General features: G+C 57.3%; 1 protein-coding gene across 3 annotated transcripts; it reads left to right on the top strand.

Moving 5' to 3' along the window:
• The first annotated feature begins 453 nt into the window (after positions 1 to 453).
• On the top strand, positions 454 to 19,913 carry Pdxk (pyridoxal kinase). 3 transcript variants are annotated; one of them, XM_023715870.1, is made up of 13 exons: positions 536 to 617; positions 6,006 to 6,056; positions 6,683 to 6,792; positions 7,781 to 7,835; positions 8,295 to 8,399; positions 9,159 to 9,242; positions 9,494 to 9,540; positions 10,692 to 10,777; positions 11,503 to 11,548; positions 12,420 to 12,531; positions 13,454 to 13,590; positions 15,452 to 15,518; positions 15,666 to 19,913. In XM_023715870.1, exons 3-13 carry the CDS (start codon positions 6,730 to 6,732, stop codon positions 15,776 to 15,778), a joined length of 915 nt encoding a protein of 304 aa, XP_023571638.1. In that variant the 5' UTR covers positions 536 to 617; positions 6,006 to 6,056; positions 6,683 to 6,729; the 3' UTR covers positions 15,779 to 19,913. The 3 variants fall into 3 exon arrangements, with proteins under 3 accessions (XP_004631858.1, XP_023571638.1, XP_023571639.1); XM_023715871.1 differs by lacking the exon at positions 6,006 to 6,056; XM_004631801.2 differs by lacking the exons at positions 6,006 to 6,056; positions 6,683 to 6,792 and having other exon boundaries at positions 454 to 617.
• The last annotated feature ends 456 nt before the right edge of the window (positions 19,914 to 20,369 follow it).

Here is a 20,369-nt window from a genome sequence, read left to right as displayed (position 1 = left end):
GGCTTTTCTCTTTCCACCTTGAAACTTGGCTGTTCAGATCCACGTGTAGCACAGTCCTGGTGTCTTTCTTTGCACTGGGACCCTAAGGGCGGATCCCTCACTGTCTGCCTGTTAACTTCACCTAACTCATTTTCTGCAGCATAGAACTGCCCTTCGCGAGCCCGGCCAGGTCAACTTGACTCCAGGTCCAGACCCAGGTGCATGGCAAGCAGGGTCCTGTAGGGCCCGGAAGGGGGCCCGGGGCGGGGCGGGGCTTAGGGGACCTGAGGGGCGGAGGCGTTCAACAGTAGGGGACACGGGAGTTCTGATGTCGCTTTTGGCTCCCGGGGGCGGGGCGAAGAATAAGCCTCGCCCCCTCCCGCCGATCTCTGCGCTGGTTCGTCGCCGCCCGTTCCAGGGGTGGGGCATGTAGCAGGCCCGCCCCTACCGCGGCGCGCGCTGAGGTCAGAAGCGGCGGCCGTGTCCCGAGCGCCTGCGCGCCGAAGACACATCCGAGTCCCAGCTGAGCTGCCGCGCAGCCCGCCACCGGCATGGAGGGAGACTGTCGCGTGCTGTCCATCCAGAGCCACGTCGTCCGCGGCTACGTGGGCAACCGGGCGGCCACGTTCCCGCTGCAGGTAGGCTCCTGCGTAACCTCTGCGAAAGCCGTGACCTTGCGGGCCCCGCACGCCCGCCCGGCTCTGCGCCGCTTGCGGCCAGCCGTGACAGGAGCGACGCGCGGCGACTGGAGCGCGGGCGGCGTCTGCTGGCCTCTGCAGTCCGCAGACCCCACGCGTGTAAGACGCTGCCCCACGCCCTCCCGCTCAGGACACTGCTGGCTGCATAGGTGGCAGTCGGGCACCTGGGTCCCCAGTGCAGCTAGTGGCCTTGAAGGGTGACACGGGCCTGAGTACCTCATCGGGTGACTTCTGGACCTACCCTCCTTGCTGGCGGCCGAGCAGGGGCAGACACGAGGTCCTCGGGCCCGGTTGTGCCAGCACCGGGGTCTTCCTGGGCCTGCAGACAGGAAGTGGAATCTGGAGTCACCCGAGGCTGCAGAGCAGGGGTGGAGAGCTCAGGGTTCAAGTTCAGAGGGACTCGTGGCTGCGTGTGGGGCCCTGATGGGAGGTGAGCGGGGCTTCATCCACACCAGCTTCGGCCAACCGGGGCAACCCCTGGGGGTCAGGGTGCGTCTGCCCCTGCCCTGGCTCCCTGAGGTGACGAGGCAGGCCCGAGGAGGTGGCCGTGCTGAAACGAAGGTACCCTGAGCAGCGCCGCCCTTCTGGCAGGGAATCCTTCTGTCTGGTCCTCTCTTTCCTCCCTTCTATCTGCTGACACCCCCTCCCTTTACCTGCCAAGCTCCTCCTTTCTCTGCTCCGAGTCACCCAGCAGGACCCGCTCCCTAGGCTTGTGCCCTCAGCTCCTCCTCCAGCCATCTGGGGGAGCCTGTCAAGGACTGCTGTTTTTACTTGGGCTCTCAGCTTCTTTACCTGTGAGCTCCACGAGGTCCCCTCCCAGCATTCTGGGCAGGAGGAGCAGTTAGATGGGCTGGGACTGGCGGTTGTAGCCTCAGTGAGCACCCAGTGGCTGGGCTCCGAAGGAGCCTGGAAGGAAGCCTTGGGTCTGAGGCAGCATGCCCATGGGGCAGCACCCCCTCAAGTCCAGGGCCACTCCTAGTCTGGGCCAGGGGGAAAGTGGGTCTGTTCAGTTTTGATCGGTGCCACGCAACTCTGGAGTACAGAGTGTTGTCCTCGTGGTTGCATATGGGGAGAAAAAACTTAGGAAATGGGGGAAGATGTCGTCTAGGGTCAGGGCAGAGGCCTACACACGTTTCAGCAGTGTAGATGGGGAGGGAAGACACAGCAGTGTCCCTGATCCTGAAACACCTTCTGGGACCTGGGCCTGGACTCTGAGGCAGTTGCTGTTGGGGTGTCACAGCAGGTGGCACAGACAGGTACTCCCACCAACACCAGTGGCATGGCATAGCCTGGCAGCCTGGAAACTGCCTCCAGAGCACCTCTGCCAGCTCCTCTGCTATTTCTCCCAAACTCCCTAAGGCAGCCACCTATTCTGGCTGAGAACAGAACCTTGACCCTATTTCTACACTTTTTGTTTCTGGGCTGGAGTCCAAGGCAAACTTTAGTGGCTGAAGAGAGAATGTGTTCATGTGACCAGTGCTGGCACTTTGGCCAAATAATCCAGTTTGCAGAGCTCCTGGCCTTCCAGCTCCTGCCCCAGACCCTGGGGGTCGGGGGGGAGAGATTTCCTGCCACTCTGGCCTAAGACTGTAGGGGGGGGAAGGGAAGGGATGGCTGAAGTTGAGGTGCCCTCTTGTCTGCCACCCCCCCCACCAGACACCCCAGGACTGTTCTTTTTTTTTTTTAATTAATTTATTTATTTAGTGTGTATGTGGCCAGCTCAGCCCACCAGGGGGCAGGGCTGGCTGGCATGTGGTGCTGGGGGATTGAACCGCGGTCCCTGTGCTTTGCTCGGCTTAGCTTGTTCTAAGTAGGTGCTCCAGACCACTGAGCCATCTCACCAGCCCCAGGACTGTTCTTTTTACTGTGGCACTGGGGATGGAACTTTGGCCAGCTTTGTGACATCCTTAGTCAATTTTCTTTTGGAAGAAGGAAACCTCAGAGCTGTCTGAGGCTGGGGACTGAGCTCCTGAGCCCAGGTATGCCTGTGTAGCCTCCCAACTATGTGGGCCCAGGATGCTCATGCACCTCCAAACACCCTTCTACCCCACTGCTTCCTGAGCTGGTGAAAATACCATCCAGGAACCTCGGGTTTGAATTCATAAGGGCCAACATGCCACAGACTAGGAGACTTGTGATTGGAATTGAAGTCTGAAGTCAGTGTGGATAGGCTATGCCCTCCCTGGAGGAATACCTGCTCCTAGGGACCCTTGGCCATCTCTCCTGTGTCCCCTCTCCTTCCAAGGACACTGGTCACTGGACTCAATACAGCTATACCGACAGCTTGGTGATCACAGTCTTCCCTTCCAAATGATGGTTCACGTCACCAACTTCTGAGCCTTCCACTAAGCCCTAACTAGGCCTTGTTAAATCTCCATGAGGGTCCTCAGGACTCATACTAGACCCCACCAGGGACAGTCTGCCTGGGGCAGGGACTTTTGTGGACAAAGCAAGTGTGTGTGTGTGTGTGTGTGTGTGTGTGTGTGTGTGTGCATGCACATGCATGCACGGGCAGGGAGTAGGGGGGTGACACAGCTGCTCCCATCTTCAGGATTTCAAGAGCAGACCTGAAGATTATCTGGGTGATCTGAGTGTAGTCACCTGCAGGACAGATGGGCATCATGTGTTTGGAGAGCCCTGGCCTGGCAGCCTGGTTTCCTCACCTGTGCCAACTCCCTGATGGAGGACACTGATAAAGCAGCCAGGCCATGGTGGAAGAGACTTAGGCTCATTGGCAGTGGGACCAAGGGAGCCTTGGTAGTGGGCAGGTCAGGGCCACCTGTGAGGCCAACCTCCAGTGTGGGGCAAGGGTCCCAGCGGGTGTTGACACCTGGCAGAGCCCCCTCCTGCTGACCTGGTCACACAGGGCATGAGACCTTATGCAGAAACTGTGGGCTAGACAGAGGTAGCATTAGTGCTATGGCTGCAGGGGTGGACAGTGCTACCCTGGCACTTCCAGACAGCTCCTTGGACCTCTGTGCTAGTCCCTCGGGTCTTGAACCAGCTGTCAGTGGCAGACAGCTGTGGATGTGGGGCAGGGTGGTGGCTACTGTGGAGCCTTGGAAGCCCTTTGTCACCCTGGATACTACAGGAAATCCTGCCTGTGACCCCTTTCCTGGGAGCTGTGCAACATGACCCTGCAGACTCACAGTGCAGTACTGACCCTGGGCAGGGCTTGCTGTATCACAGTCCTGGAAGTGGGCACTGGCACCCACAGGTAGGCCAGTGCTGTGACAGTGGAGGCAAGCTGCACACAGGGAGTTAGGTTGCATGGGTTGAGTTGAGCCACGGAGGGGGAGATTGACTGAGGGACACAACTATTTCTAAAATGTTCCTCTTGGAAGCTGAGCATGGTGGTGTACACCTGGAGTCCTGGACTTGGGGAGGCTGAGGTAGGAGGATCATGGGTTTCATCTCAGCCTGGGTAACTTAGTGAGGTCCTGTCTCAAAATTAGAAAGGGAAGCTGATGAAGGTGTCAAGGTCCTATAGTTTTGTTTCTCAGTACCAGGAACTGAACCCAAGGCATTTGTACTCAGCTCCATCCCCAGCCCTTTTTTTTTTTTTTTTTTTTTGTCATTTCATGTCAGGGCTCAGTCACCAAGTTGCCCAGGCTGGGCTGGAGTTTGCAGTCTTCCGGGCTCTGCCTCCCAGAATGCCAGGATTACAGGTGTGTGCCATCATGCCTATCTGGTTCAGAGATTTTCAGAGTTCACAAAGTCAGCTGCCAGCATTGTGAAACCACAGAATGGCAGGGCTGAGGCTACCACTGAGGGACGTCAGGCTCTGCTTGTGGACACATGGCCAGGGGCTTAAGGGGCACACTGTGGGTTGGGTGGGCTACAGAGGCACATATGTGGGGTGCTGGGCAGGGTGGGACACCTCAGGTATGAGGTGCTGCTAGCCAGGCTAGTAATAGGGCTCTGGGGCACCCTGGCAGGAGAACAGGTCTGTTACAAGTAGGTAGAGTGTCTACAGGCTGCCCTGGTCCTCTTCTGGAGTCTTCTAGCCAGCTCTTCTAAAAAATGAGCCTATCTGTCCCTCCCTCCCTCCCTCCCTCCCTTCCTGTCCCTCTCCCCCTTCTCTCTCTGGGTTTCTGTGTAATCCAGCCTGAGTTTAAGCATGTGATCCTCCTGCCTCAGCCAATCCCAGCACCAGGCAGGCAGCACCTTGCCCAGCAGAACATGTGCTATTTGGATCTTTTCCTGACCTCTGGTGGATGCTTGAAGCTGGTGTAGGGTGCAGAGTTCCCTGGTGTGGAGGCCTGTCAAGGAGGGCGGGGTACAGGAGAGGAACAGTCAGCTGGTGCTGAGGAGGCCTTGGGTCTGCTTTGGGCATGAGCAGAAACGTGAACTTTCTGGGGTAATAGCTGCATTAGACCTGGGGTGTACATCACACTCCTGATCATGTGGCCCATGGCCCATCACTGAGGCCTTCTGTGTCAGAGCTCCTGGGTCACCTCTGTCCCCAAGGGCTGGGTGGTATCCTGGGTAGAGGTCATGGTTTTGCGACACAGAGGGGCCACATGTAATCCTTTCTCAGAGTGCCTGGGTCTGGGTTTCCTGTGAAACCAGGTGATTGCCCCTAGGGCAGTATAAGGGCAGAAGTGGCCCGGGATAATCCTGTTGGCCTCTTGATCTATCCCCATGCAGAGACACACAAAAGATTTCACAGTGCCAGAACTCTGTGTCTGCCCCACATGCCGGGTGTCTGTGCACAGGGTCCCCTTGCCTGCCTTGGGCTGTGCTGGGCAGCAGGGTGGGTGACAGGGACCTGCAGGGGCAGGGACATCTCTGCCTGGGGAGGGGAGTGGGACTTCTCCTTCCCTGCACTGGGGCAGGTGCCATGTCCAGAGACCCTACAGGGCACAGTGACATTTCCAGCACAGGGTGGGTTTGAGTTTACAGAACCCAGGGTCAGGTCCTGGCTGCGGCCACATTCGCAGGTCTGGTAGAGAGGCGGCCCTGGGAATGTTGAAATTTTGGAACTGGCACATGATACCCATTAATAAGTGATTGAATGAGGATGTTTGGAATGGAGGCGCCTGCCCAGAACCTCTGTGCTGTCCTCCGAAGGCAGAAAATAGCAACTTCCCACTCAGGATTAGTCATCTGCACATCAAAGCAGCAAGCAAAGGTTTCTGGCAGGGTATGCAGGGCTGGTGTCCCCATGGCTCATCTCTGTGATCAAAGCTGATTAGAGACATAGGGAGCTGCAGCCCCACAGCTCGGCCAACCAGAGGCCCCTGCAGCATCCGGCAGGCGTGCTGGTGAAGCATCGCTGCTCACCCAGTGGGAATAAGGCTGCTCCTTTTTGTTGCATTGCTCCAGCAGTTATGCTGGCTTAGACATTTAGACCAGCCTTCATCAGTGCAAATCCAGGTGTGCCGCTCCTCATGTTGGCCCACACTGAGAAGCAGGGGTGAAGACCATCACCAGGCCCCCAGCCCTTGGGGGCAGCCACTGTCCTCACTGGTGGCCTGTCTGTCCATCTGCCCACCTGGCTCTGCTTCTCTCTCACCCTCACTCTGCATCCCTTAGACCCTGTCTGTAACTTGTCTGTTTTGTTCTGGGGTTCTAGCAAGGGAAGGCCCCATGCTCTGTTCCACCTTTGCCCAGAATAAGTGACAGCTGGGTCCCAAGAATGTCCATGCTCCTGGCCTCTGTCCTATCTGCCTGAAGGCCCTGGCTCCTCTGGATCTGCAGGGACAGGCTACTTGGCCTTCAGGCCAACTCTTTTGAGGCCTGGGTTCCCGACTGCCACAGCCACAACCCCTTGGTGGCACCTGCAGTGTGGGACACAGCTGGCCAGGCTCTGGCATAGCAGCTCTGGGTAGCTGGGACCTGCCTGGAAGTATGGACCCCTGGGGAGGACTGGGGACAGCAGCATGGGCATGGCTTGGCCTGTGGGAGTGGTGCAGGTGAGCTTTGAGGAAGGGAGGGGACAGTGGCTCTGTGGGTGGCTGGAGCCATGCAGGCAGTAGTGGTAGCCATTCACACTGTCCTAGGGTGCAGTGTGGACCTTGCATCCTGGCCAAAGCCCTGGGGCTTCAGCATGTGGAAGTGGACCGGAAGAACCTGCTGTGGTGTGGCCCATGTGGCTCTGTGCAAGCCAAGAGTGAGTTTGGGCCCCTTGTTAGGACCCTGACTCCCGGAAGCCAAGTGAGGTCACACTGCATTGTGCCGGGCTCCAGTGGGGCCCTCCTAGGGTGTACTGTGTCCCCTCTTCCTGCATTGCCTCCTTGCCATAGGGTGGGAACCCTGGCTCTTCCCCCACATCACACCGAGGACCTGGCTGGAGTCCTTGGCTCTGTGCTGGGTGGCTCCAGGGAGTGACACAGTGGACACTGGTGCTGGTGACCAGCTCTATGTGGATGAGCCTGGTGAGGCTGGATGAAAGCTGGGGAGTGTTTAGCTGGGGAGTGTGACTAGGACATGTGTCCTAGTCACATGTCTGCTGCCCACACCTCAGGGGCTGAGTGCAGAGAGTGGCTCATCCTGAATAAGTTCTCACACCAGGGTAGCTGGGGACATCCAGCCTCTTTAGACATTGCCCCCTTCTCTTCAGCTCAGAAGGACATGTTGAATCAGTTTTTTACCTCAGTGCTAGTTCTGCACTAACTCATGACCTGTAGCTTCTAGTTTTCTTCAGAAAGCTTTTCTGTATGCCATGAGTGAACGTGCTAATGTTTGCAGGTCCCTGACCAGAGTGTCCCTGTGTGACCCTGGTGTCCTGGCAGCGCCCGGGCTGGGTGCAGGGGAGTAGCCTGGCTGTGACTATAGGGAGGGGGTCTGGGTCCTGCAGAGCCTCCACTCCCTGGCAAACAGTGTGTTTGGTGGGGTACTGAGCTCAGGAGGACTGGCCTCTGGGGGCCAGGCTGGAAACCCACAGTCTCCCACAGATAGCCCCTACTCCCTGCGCCATCTGAGCCTGGACACTGCATCTCACAGGCACTCTCCAGGTGGCCCCCTGAGCATTGATGTGCTGGGTGGGACCTTTGGCTCCTGTCTGGTTGCTTGAGTGGGCAGCAGGCTGTCATCAGGCACCCAGTGGGGCTTGTGGGGCCCCCTCAGCCTCTCAAACCACACTCTGCTGTGTCTCACAGGTCCTGGGGTTTGAGATTGATGCGGTGAACTCCGTCCAGTTTTCCAACCACACAGGTGAGGCACAGCTGAAGGGTTGGGCCATCTCCCTGACACCCTGTTATTCATTTGAGGTCCCCATGAGATGAGCCCCTGTCCCCTCCAGCCTCCTTCTGCCACCATGAGGTCCCAGGTTAGCCTTGGCCTACAGCATAGCAGGGCTTGTCTACATGGCATGTCTGCTTAGGAGTGAGGCTGGGGCCTCACAGCTGTCCCTGGGAGGCCATGGAGCTGGTAGACAGGGTGACACAACCCCTGCATGCCCATGGGAACGTGGCACCATGGTGTTGTGTGTGCCTGTGGGCCAGGGGCCATGGTGGCCACATCTGGGGGCCGTGTCCTGAATGTGAGCACAGGACTTGATGGTGGAGGTGCCTGGCTTTGTCCCTGAAGTGCTGATTAAGGTCTCAGGAGGGGAGACCACTGGCCCATCCCGGCCCTGATGTGGCCTCCCAGCCTGTGGACCGTTCCCTGCAGGGTACACACACTGGAGTGGCCAGGTGCTGAACTCCAGTGAGCTCCAGGAGCTGTACAAAGGCCTGAAGCTCAACTGCGTGAACAAGTATGACTACGTGCTCACAGGTGAGGCCCCACCTTGGCTGGCCTTGTCACACCCCTGGTGGCATGGGGCGTGGGGACACGGCTCCAGCCAAGAGTGTAAGGTGTCCTGGGAGGGGCGAGTATGGGAACACTGTCCTCAGAGAAGCATGCAGTGCTGCCTCGTGGAGCCAGAGATTTACTTGTCAAGTTCCCATCTGAAAATACTCTCTTGTTAGGCTTCAGTTAAAAGTGGCATATGCTTGCCTGCAATCCCAGCACTCAGGAGACTGAGCCAGGAGGATGGCTGTGAGTTCGAGAGCAGCCTGGGCTACAAAGTGAGCTCAAGGCCAGCCTGAACTGCATAGTGAGACCATCCCCAAAAGACCAAAAAAAAAAACAGTGACATATATGTATTTTTTTTAATGGAAAATAGAGAAAAAGGAAAAATTTTCATCCACCTATCACCAATGGAATTGTTCATTTAGAACTTCATGGGACCAAATGTGGTTGTACTCGCCTGTCATCCCAGCAAGCTGGGAGACTAAGGCAGGAGGATTGCAAATTCAAGCCAGCCAACACATCTCATGACTTAGTGAGATCCTATTAATGTCCCCTGCCAAAACCCCAAAGCCTTCCTGCTTGGAAAGGGTGTGGTCTGCCTTTTATGACCTCAGACTGTGGGGTCCTCGTGCTGGCCTGGACTTGGGTCTTAGGCCATCTCCACTGCCCCTATGGAGGGCGGCCTGAGTGTTGATGTTGCTGCTCAGTACCTATCTCAGACCATTGCTGGTTCCCCTAAAGGGTACACGAGGGATGCGTCTTTCCTGTCCATGGTGGTGGACATTGTGCAGGAGCTGAAACAGCAGAACTCACGGCTTGTATACGGTGGGTGCTGGGCTGGGCTGAAGGGGCCCTGGGGTGGGCGAGGGCCAGACCCCTTATCTGCTTGCTCAGAGCAGCCTGCTGTGCAGCTGGGGCCCATCTGAAGCCTACTTCAGGCACTGGCCTCCAGAATGTGCCAGGGCTTTCCTCGCTGGCTGCAGTCACCCTCTTCAAATGTGCTCAGACGGAGCCAACTAGGGCTTGGGGAGGTTCATGGCCTGAGCTGCACCAGCTGACAGAATGTGTCTCCACAGTGTGTGATCCAGTGTTGGGCGACAAATGGGACGGTGAAGGCCGCATGGTAAGTGCACGGGTGTAGGGGGCAGCTGTGCATGTAGACAGCCTCTCCTGAGAGGGACCCGTGGCTGGGCACATAGCAGGGACCCTAGGCTGTCACTATGGGCAGCTGTTGTGCAGAGGAGCCAAACAGAGCATGGCTGTCTCCTAAAATGTCATCACGGCAAGCCCTGAACTAGAATTTCCTGCAACTCTTATGTCAGCAAATGTTTTTGTCCTGGTTTTTCCCATAATCATTGAAAGTACAGAAATCTTTCTGGTCTCCCAGACTAAAGAAACAGGCAGTAGATGGTGGGCTCCACACTCTTGCCATGTGGTCAGGTGGACATCTGCAGGGCTCTGTCTTCCAGCCATTGAGATAGACGGAGCTCACAGGCCAGCTGAACTCGGCTGCCTAAGTCAGGACCTGTCACTTGGCCCTGTGCTGGCATAGTCTGATCTGTCACTCATTGGGTACACAAACATAAGAGTGTCTATACTGCCACTGTGCACCTCTCTCCAGTGCCTGTGGTCAGTGGTGAGGCCAGGAGAAGTAGGTGTCTCAGACACCAGCCTCCTCCACGCCTCCTGTGTCCCTGCTCAGCCCCCCACTGCAGTCTCAGCTGGCCCAGGAGACACCTGTCCAGCTCAGTGTGGACCACACCTACTGGGCAAGGTCAGGCTGTATTTTCCTCCTGAGCCATGGTTGGGTAGACATCAGTGTTAAGTTTAGGTCAGTAGGAATCCTGTGGCCACGGAGGATTGGAATCCCAGGATGGACTGGAGATGCCCTTTGGCTGCTGCCCACAGAGCAAGCACAATCCTCTGAGACCCAACACACGGAGCCGGAGCTTGGGGCCCTTTTTGAAGAAACTGGTAGCTAAAGAAAGCAGGCACTTTTGTGGTCATGAGGAGGCCACTCACAGCACAGTAAAGGTCAATGGGGAGACACCTGAGAGCTCCCTGAGTCAGGTGACCCAAAGCCCCACATTCACATCACACTGTGGCCACCTCCACTCCCGACCAGAGCCCCAGTCCTGCCTTCAGGACAGCCAGGTGCCTGTCTGCCCCACTGCCTTGCTGGGTCCTAGGGCTGGGATGGCTGTGGGATCTTCAGGCACAGGCCCTGCTGCCCTCTCCTTCTGGTGTAATGACTGCCCTGTCCCCATGCCACAGTACGTCCCAGAGGACCTCCTTCCCGTGTACCGAGAGAAGGTGGTTCCCGTGGCTGACATCATAACCCCCAACCAGTTCGAGGCCGAGTAAGTATAGGGAACCCCTGGAGGGCACTCAGCAGCTGTCCCCAAGCTGCTTGGGGGCTGGGGGTAGGGGTCAGGTCACCTGGGTTGGGGTGGCCAATTCACTGGGGTCGAGGGACCTGGCCTGGCCACAGAGTGCACTCACTGAGCTCCCTCAGGGGCCCTGCTGCCCCACAGCATCTTCCTCAATGACCCACTGCCTTGGAGACACAGGAAGGAGGACACACAGGTCTCTCTGGGGCATCAGGGGACCAGATCAGCCCCTACATTTTATGGGTGGCCCCTGACTTAGAGCCAGACACCAAGCAAAAACTGCCTGTCACCTGAGGGTGGGGGTGGGGGTGGCACCCTATGCCCTTAGGCCATGAACTGAGTCCCCACAGGCCCTGACTTATGCTACTAGGCTCCTTACCAGCAGCTGGGGTTCTCCAACTTGGTCCCACCTGTGGGCAGGGGGAGGGGAGACATCTCACCTGGAGGATCTGAACCTTGAGGGCTCCCGGGATTGCTTGGGCTGCCTGCAGTCCTCAAAGTCCCTTTGCATTGTCACCCTCATTGGTGCTGTGGGTCGCTGGGCACTGTACCTTGCTGTGGTCAGTCCAACCTGCCCAGGCCCTAGCAGAGACTCTTCTCTTGACCCCTTGCACATGTGACAGTGGCCCCAGCTCCTGAGACTGCAATGCTGAGGTGGCCCTGGGCTCATGGTGCCCTGCTCGCCTGCCTTCCAGGTTGCTGAGTGGCAGAAAGATCCGCAGCCAGGAGGAGGCGCTTGTGGTGAGGACCCTCAGCCTAGAGTGGAGTGGGTGGGGACATAGGGCCTTCCTTCCCCCAGCTGCTGGTGCTGGCCCCAGGTCCTTGTCTCTCATGGGCCACCTCTCCCTGTGTGATGGTTCCTGGAAAATGTCCATTGCCCTGGACCCTAGGGCAGGCTCTAGGGTCACGTGGAACTGGGAGGGGGCTGGGAGGGGCACACTCCAGCATGTGCGGTGTTGTTTGAGTAGACTGGGTGTAAGCACACGTGTGATAGCCAGTGCGTCATGAGTGCCAAGTGTGACACACATGTGCTTGGTGCCCAGGCATGTTGTATGTAGTGGGATTGATGGCTCCCTTCTGTGCCCCATCCTGTGGTGCAGGACCTAGTGTGTTCCCCACAGCACAACTGGAGGCAGCTTTGGTGAGGATGGGAACATCTATGAGGCCAGAAAAACCAACCCAGAGCCAGGAATAGGGCAGATACACCTCTCACACAGCACTCTTATCTCCCTCTGAGGAGGGTTACAAGTTTAGGGATTGCCAGCCTAGATGGTTTATCAAGACCCTGTCTCAAAAGAAAAAAAAATGAAAAAAGGGTTGGGGATGTCATACAGTGCAGATACCCTGGCCAGCTTGTAGAGCGGCTGGCTCTGGGTTGCTGGGGTTGGGCCATCCACCTGGTTCCTTGCCTAGTGCCTGGTGTGGAGACCCCACTGCTCTGGCCGGGACCTCAGTTTCCCCCTACCCCCTTCCAGTTCACAGCCCTGGTGCAGGTGAGGCTCCAGCCTTGCCCCGGTCCTCAGCACTAAGTGCAGTGAGGGTGGCGGCCACCCATGCCCTTCCCCAGCTTGGACTCGTCCTGACCAGGGCTCTGTGCCACCCTCACCTGCAGGTGATGGATGTGCTGCACTCCATGGGCCCTGATACCGTGGTCATCACCAGCTCCAACCTGCCCGCCCCTAGGGGCAGCGACTACCTGATCGCCCTTGGCAGCCAGAGGACGCGTGAGTACCCAAGTTGTCCTCACACAGTGCACCTTTAGGTGCCAGTCGCCCATAACCTCAGCACTCTGGGAGGCTGAGGCAGGAGGATCACAAGTTCCAGCCTTGAAAGCTTAGCCACTTAGGGAGACTGTCTCCAAATAAAATTTTAAAAGGATTAGGGATGTACTTCAGAGCAGAGGTACTGAGTTTGATCTCCTGTACTGAAAAAAAAGTTTTGCTCAGTGGAGGAAGAGTGCCTCTTACTCCGTGGGCGATTAATTTCTAGAGCTTCTGCTGACTCTGAGGAAGGTCTGGCTGAGGCAGACACAGGATGAGTTCCGCACGGCAGGTACTAGGGAGGCCTGTGCTTGGATGTCCATGCCGCACCGCGGTACCAAGATGGCATTGGGGCCAACAGGCATCCTTGGGCCCCTGAGCATCTGGCCAAACTCCACTGGGAGCTGTTTTATTCTCAGAGCCAGGTAGCTGGTTATTTAGATCCCCCGCATTTATCTTCTGAACGGTGTCACAGCGACACAAGCTAGGTCACACAGAGTTCACTGCGGCCCCAGCAAGCATTCCAGTTGGGCCCTGACGTACCTGCATGCATGCACACACCTGCAAGCACAAGTATGTGCACAGCCAGGCAGTACACATGCTCAGGACTGCAGTCCCTGACAAGCTTTCGGGGCTGGGGAGATGACTCAGTAGAATAAGCACTTCCCTGGCAAGAGCAAGGGCCTGAGTTCAATCCCCGCTTCCGCCCAAAAAAAAGTGTTCCTTGACAAGCTTTCCTGCATCCCCAAGAACATCCCTTGGGACAAGGGTGGCAGAGGCACCACACGTGCTCCAAGTCCAGGCTAAGCTCTGAGGCCCCCATCACTGGGGGACGTAAGGGGTCAGGGCAGCTTGAAGCCTGCTGACCAACTCCTGTCTCCCCCAGGGAGGCCTGATGGCTCCACGGTGACCCAGCGCATCCGCATGGAGATGCGCAAAGTGGACGCTGTCTTCGTGGGCACTGGGGACCTCTTCGCTGCTATGCTGCTGGCGTGGACACACAAGCACCCTGACAATCTCAAGGTCAGACCACCCTGCACCTGCCGTCTCCTGTCATGTCATCATGCCTTGAAGCACTGGTCATAGGTGCATGGGAGGGTGGCACAGGACCCCGTCTCATCGGTCTATCTCGTGCCCTCATCCTGGGAAGCGGGTGACCAGTGTGCTGCAGAGCTTGGGTGGGTGCTGGGCTGGCCTGCTGGAGGCTCAAGGTTCAGGCCCACAGGTGCAGGTTGGAGGCCTGTTCCTGCCTGCAGAGGGCAGCATGGTTCCTGGTGCTCTGGCTCTATGAGTTGTGGGTGGGTGAGAGTCCCCCGAGGCTGGGCCTGCCAGGGTGAGGAACTAGAAGAGGTGCTGGGCACAGTGGCTGCTGTGGTGGTTCAGAGTATCGGGCGGGGCACAGGCTTCCTTGTGCGCTGTGGTTAGGTTCATAGGTGAGTGGGGACAGGGAGTTTGATTCCTCTCCTGCCGCTGGTTCTCTGCTCTTCTGCACCACTGTGGGAAGCTGCACTGCACACTGCTCAGACTGGTTCTGTCCAGTGCCTCAGTCAGCAGCTGTGCAGCCCTCATGCTGTGGAGAGTGAGGGGGAGGGCGCACATTGGGGGAGGCTGCCCAGCACCACAGCCCTAGCCCTGGCCCTGCTCAGTGAGTAACTACCAGAAGTAGACTTGGAAAGCCACCTGCACACTGGCCCTGGACATGTCCCTTGCTGCCCAGGGGGTTGCTATCCGTCAGAGTGAGAAGGGCAGGGGAAAGGTCCAACACCGCCATCACTGTTGGGGACACTCAGGGAAGCAGGGCAGGGAGTGTGATTGTTCAGGTGGCCTCACAAGATGCTAGAGCTGCTGGGCACCATGTTCCCAGGCTTGACCATGCTGCTGCCAGCAGGTCCACTGGCCGCTCTGCTCCATGGCTGTGAAATGAAAAGGTGGACAGAGGCCTACTTGCGACCAGCCCCAGGTAAACCCTAAACTCTTGGCCAGACCAGGCCCCCTTACTGTTCATCCCACCAGCTATCCTAGAGGCCACACTGAACCAGGCCTGCAGGTTAATTGGTAGCAGTGAGAAACTTGCCAAAGCCCAGACAGACAAAGCCAGGCTCCAGGCCAGCCAAGACAGGGTGTGGGGCTGGGCTGAGTGCCACTGGGGCTCCCAGGCCCCTGCCCTTGATGTCACACCCCAAAAGGAGCACTTCTCTGTGTAGACTTTAAAACTGACTGATCCCAGAACCCTGGGTACACGCACACCAGCTTCATGCTAGGCAGTGTCACAGAGACCTGGGGTACGGCCCCTCCTTGCCCAGTGCCTCCCATGCACAGGATGTGGATAACATAGCTTGCACCACACGAATCACTTTCCAGCACCATAACAAAATCCTTGAGGTTGTCAGGTATGGTGGCTCATGCTTGTAATCCCAGCACCTAGCAAGCTGAGGCAGGAGGATCACCAGAAGTATGAGGCCCGCCTGTACTACATGGTGAGACCTTGTCTCTAAAAAAACAAAAGGAAATTCCCAGAGGTTGTAGGTACATACAGGGGTGAGGTGCTCAGCTCACAGTGTGGAGTTCCATCCCCCAGGGTCAGCCCCATTGCTCCTGGATGGGTGGCAGCACCATGGTGGGACCAGTGATGGCCACCAAAGGCAAAGAGGGAGAGAAGGAAAGTGTCTGTCTCCTTTGAGGTCCATGCGCACAAAGACCCCCGGGCCTCCCGTGCCTAGGAACCCTACTCACCTGCACTGCAGCTCCCTCAAGCTGTTTCTGGCTGGGCATCCGCAGGTGGCATCTGGAGCCTAGCCCTGTCTGGTGGAAGCCACTCCCTCGTGACTCAGGGCATCAGGCAGGAGGGGAGTGCAGTAGCCAGCATGGCATCTCATTCCTACAGGTGGCCTGTGAGAAGACTCTGTCAGCCATGCACCATGTTCTGCAGAGGACCATCCAGTGTGCCAAAGGTACCACACCACACTTGGCTTGGGAACAGGCGGGAGGGAGGAGGAGGCAGCCCACACTGCTACAGAGTGGAGCTCCCATGCCTCAGGAAGCTGGGTGAGAGGGGACCCGCTTCAGGGGCTTGGACCCTCCCAACCCTCATTCTGCAGCCCAGGCTGGGGAAGGACGGAAACCCAATCCAGCCCAGCTAGAGCTGAGGATGGTCCAGAGCAAGAAGGACATTGAGGACCCCGAGATCGTCGTCCAGGCCACTGTGCTGTGAAGGCTGCACATGCACACACTCACCCGACACTCACGACCTGTTGGTGTCTCCGTCTCGTCCCTGTGAAACCTGTAATGTCTGCCTTAGAGCTGTGACTGAAACTTAACATTCGTCCCCCTATGAGTGCCGGGCATCGCCCGTCTCAGTTGTGAAAATGTGCCAGTCGTCCCTGCTACAGAACCACAAAGCAGCCCCCGGAAAGTGGTGACATGGACACAGCCCTCCCCAGGTCCCAGGCTCAGGTGTTCTGTGTGGGTGATGGCCCCTGGGTGGCAGTGGCTGGCCCGCTGCCCTGCGGACCCCGGTGTCTGGCCACTGGCTGCTGCGGCTGCACAGAGCCCTCCCACGTAGGCTGGCTGTGTGACCTCTGACGTTGAGTGGCGTCTGGAAGAATCACGCAACCTATGTGCTGTCACCCTGGTCTCTGCCTCTCTGTTCCTGCATTAGTCTGTGTCATCATCTGCTGCCTGTTGAGTTGGGTGTCCCCCAGTATGCAGCCACTGGACAATATAGAAGGTGCCTGTCACATTCAGGGGTACCTGGGTGTGGTCACCACCATGGGGCCTTTCTAGAACCTAGTGTGTCCCATCAGTCTGCAGACCTCACAGGTGGCAGCAGGACTTCCTGTGACTTGGGGTCAACTTGTAGGCACCTGCTGCACAGTGAGAGGGACATGCTGGTATGATGAGGGCAGCTGGTGATTCTCGGGGAAGCTTCCACACTAGGTTGCCTGTGGTAACTCGAGATGCAGGTTGGTGGGCACTACGTGTTTGTCACACACTGCTGGTGACAGCACTAAGCAGGATGAAGTATGCACTGTTGAGACCTTGCCTCCCTGGTTCCCTCCCAGCACAGAGCCAGCCACATGTGGCACTGTGAACATGGTGTTCACCAGCATAGCTCCAGGTGGTGTTCCTGCCCCCTTGCTCAGTTAGGGTTTGTGTGTGGGGAGTGCAAAGGTTGCTCTCCTGGGAGTACCCTTGGACCAGGGCAGCTCTAGGACAACAGGTGCCTGGGCCCCTGCTGTGTGTCCCAGGCCTTGGCCAGCATCCCTGGCAGGAAGATGCCTCCCCTTTGCTGCTGATGGGACTCTGGAACTCCTCCCCAGGTCACACAGGAATGTGGCAGCACTCCCCCTGGGAGTGCTCCCTGACTAGGCCCATGGCCCCAGCACAGAAAGGTGTTTCTGATCCCCAAGGCTGCTCCTCTGAGTTTGTGATGGAGGGGGAGCATTGGGGGAGGGACAGGTTGTCAGGCACTGGACAGGAGGGGCAGCAGTGCCCCTCTGTCCCTCTCCGGTCTCTCTCACTTCCTCTATCCCTCTCTTCCAGTGGTGACAAAGCCTGTATCTTGGGTGACTGTTGCCCCGGGGGCACAGAATAGGTGTGTGTGTTGGGCCCTTGGGGCAGGGCCCTGCCTGATGCCAAGTTCTTGAGCTCAGAGGCATGGACCTTTTCCCGTCACAGAAGGTGACAAGTTCCCCTCTTGAGAGCTTCCTGTGGAGCTGTGATCTCTTGCTCAAGCTGCCGGTTTCCTTGGCTGTGTATCCTGGGAGATTCAGCAAGAGGACGTTGGGCCTCAGAGGATGGCTTGAGTGTCCAAGCCCCTGATGACCACAGACCTGGGCAGGAAGGATGGTAGGGAGGTGGTGTGGCCTCGTGGGCAGCGCTGCCCAGCACCACACATGGAAGAAGGGACGAAGGGTGTGCGCTTCCTGGGAAGTGGTATCCGCCTATCTGACTGTCCCTCCCGACAAGCACAGGTTCTTACGCACAGCAACACCAGCTCTCTTGGGCTTGTTTCCACAGGACAGTGTGGTCCCATGTTCTTGGGTCCCCACACAGTTTGCCATCAGAGGCAGCAGGTGCTGGTAGTGGTTGTGGACACAGCTTGGATCCAGATTGGAATTGTCCTTTGTTTTTACTGTCCATAGCGACACACAAAATAATCTAATTTATTTTGAGGTAGCAGTCCCTGTTGCCTGCTTATTGTTAGGAGACAGGATTTTAATATTTTATTAATCCAGACCGTAGGAAGGAAATAATAAATATGGTCTTTTTAAATCAATTTTAAATCATTGCCTCGTCCTGCCCAGGTAACTCTGTGCCTCGATCGATATTTTTAGTCTCTTGTCAGTGATTGTAAACAGGATGCTTCATTTCAGGTCCTGATCTTGAAGTTGTTGGAACCAATTTTTAAAGCACTTAATTTTACAGCAGACCAAGAAGGCTCAGCCTTGCGCACTGCCGGTTGCAGGAGGCTGCTTGAGGGCAGAGGGCAGCCTGCAGTGCCGGGCACCCTGTCCTCAGCGTCCAGTGTTGGAGCTCACGTCTCATGCTGTACATCACTGAGGAAGGCAGGCTGCTCAGTCACTGGCCCTGGACAGCTCCTGACCCCACACTTCAGCCTCCTCATGTCCTCCTCCAGGACAAAGTACAGAACCAGGAGGTGACAGTATCCTGGTCCCTGGACTCCTTTCCTGTCTCCTCCCTGCCCTTTCACGGGGTCACCTGCTTGGGGACATCAGGGTCCCCATCTAAGTTGTTGCTCTGAGGTATCCAGGGACCAGCTGTTCCCCTGGGCCTCCATCCTGTCCCTGTCCTTGGGGCCAGAGAAAGGGGCTGGAGCTTGAGGTAGAGAGCACAGAGTGCTGATGTGGCTTCCTGGGGATCCACCTGTCCCCAGAGTGTCCTCTGCCCTTGGCACTGCTCCCCAAACTCCACACAGAGCTGTGTGCATTGTCCCCCTGGAAAGCCATGGTGTTGGCAAAGCACGTGGGGTGGGTGCTGGCCTCCAGGAAGCCAGGCCCTCAGTGTGCAGGTCCCATGTGAGCTCCTGGCCAGGGAAACCCTGAAGTTGGGCACAAGGGGAACTGAGTCCTGTACCCTTTCCATGCCTCTGGTTTCTCTGCCATGTGCTTCCGGCCTCACCAGCAGGGAGCACCTTGAGCCCAGAGGTAGACAAGTGGGCAGAGCAGGGTCCCTGCCCACCCCCTGGCAGATATACCCTCAGCTGCCCTTCTTGAGGACTTTTGAAATGTTTTCTGTTGTCACATGCCTGGGCCCACTTTCCCAGGCTGTGGCCCTGCATGTCACTCTGCTCTTCATGCACAAAAATTGGTGAAAGCCAGTCTCACATTCCAGTCGCCTTGTGACTCATGCAAGAGTCACTGTAGGTCTGACAGTGAATACTGTGAAATCTCTGGAGAGTGAAAGTTAGGCCTAGAGGTGTTTTTATTTTTTAATTGTATGAAGATAGTGTTTGAAAAGATCCCAGCTGCCTGACCCAAGCAGGCCTTGTCTTCACTTGGGATGCCTGGCCTAGTATAACCAGGCCTCTCTTCCCTCTCTGCCACTGTTTCTGGTCTTTTTGTAACTGGACACTACTTTGGGTGGGAAACGCCTTCCCTAACCAGGGGTGTCCACCTGGCAGTGGGACATCTCTGCAGCAGCCAGGTGGAAGGGGAAGAACATGTACTATCCATGGGAAGCTGGTCCCAGGCAGAGGTGAGTGGCAGCACCCATCCCTGTCTGGAGCTGGGTCTGTGGTCTCAGAGGCTTCCTAAGTTGTATTGTCATGTGTGACCAAGCTTTGCTCTAGAGCGTGTGTGCTAGGGCCGGTGGGACAGGAAGCAGAATCCAGGTGTGCCACAGCCCGGCCCGCTGATGCGTCCCAAGGGGTACAGCTGGGGCCAGGGCTATTCCCACACCACACCTGGACCTGTGTGTGTGTGTGTGTGTGTGTGTGTGCTTGAGAAATGGAAGGGAGCTCACTCCATGCTGTCTTGAGGATAAGACAGGGGTGACTGGGAATGTTTTCAACTTCAGCTGCACAGCCCCGGGGTGGAGCTTTAGCTGGAGTTTCATTCAATCACTGCAAAACTGGACCAACAGGTAGACAGAGGCTCGGCTCCTCTACTTTTGAGCAAAGCACACGTTGCCCACAGGCCTTGTTGTGGTAGGCAGGCTTGGGGTCAGGTGATCAGAGGGCCCTGGCGCCTGCCCTCCCCACCGCCCACCCCATACCCCATGTCTGTAAATGTGACCTCTTCCCTCGCTGCTGTGTAGCCTTCTCTGTGTTGTGCTGGTCCCACTGATTCTGTGATTATCCACAAATAAATATTTTCATGCAACTATGTGGCAGTGCTATCTCTTTCCACCTGTTCCCTACGTCACCTGTGTGGTGCTGTGTTCCACCCAGGTGGCTGAGGCCCTTGGATCCTGCACTGCATTCTCACTTTCAGGGGTCCCCTGGGGTTGTCTCAGGACTGAGGTGGGGGCCACTTCCCAGCACCTCTCTGCCAGACCCTTGGGCCTGAGGGCTGGCTTCAGACATGGGCCAGGGTCTGCTCCTTCTTGCCTAGATGGTGAGGTTGAGATGCTGTTAGCAGAGGCTAGGGAAGAGATCTCTATGGGGATCACTGGGCACCAAGGCTGAGGGGCGTGGCCACACAGGAAAGGGATGAGGGGGCTTGTGGGCCACACCCCCAGCCCTCTGCAGAGCACTCAAGCTGCCGGCTGAGCAGTGGGCGCTGGGCACTCACTGCAGAGAGGCCAGGCCCAGGCTGCGAGGACACCTGCTGCTGTTGGCT

This window comes from Octodon degus, unplaced genomic scaffold (assembly GCF_000260255.1).
Source record: "Octodon degus isolate 3935 unplaced genomic scaffold, OctDeg1.0 scaffold00045, whole genome shotgun sequence".
Taxonomy (NCBI): Eukaryota; Metazoa; Chordata; class Mammalia; order Rodentia; family Octodontidae; genus Octodon; species Octodon degus.
This window is presented reverse-complemented; position numbering and strand designations above follow the sequence as displayed.

Excerpts from the sequence above, each read along its gene's own strand:
- Pdxk (XM_004631801.2), top strand. The coding sequence starts at position 531 with ATGGAGGGAGACTGTCGCGTGCTGTCCATCCAGAGCCACGTCGTCCGC. Across the intron at positions 7,836-8,294 it reads CCAGTTTTCCAACCACACAG|GGTACACACACTGGAGTGGC; the intron begins GTGAGGCACAGC and ends CGTTCCCTGCAG. Across the intron at positions 11,549-12,419 it reads GCCAGGAGGAGGCGCTTGTG|GTGATGGATGTGCTGCACTC; the intron begins GTGAGGACCCTC and ends CCTCACCTGCAG.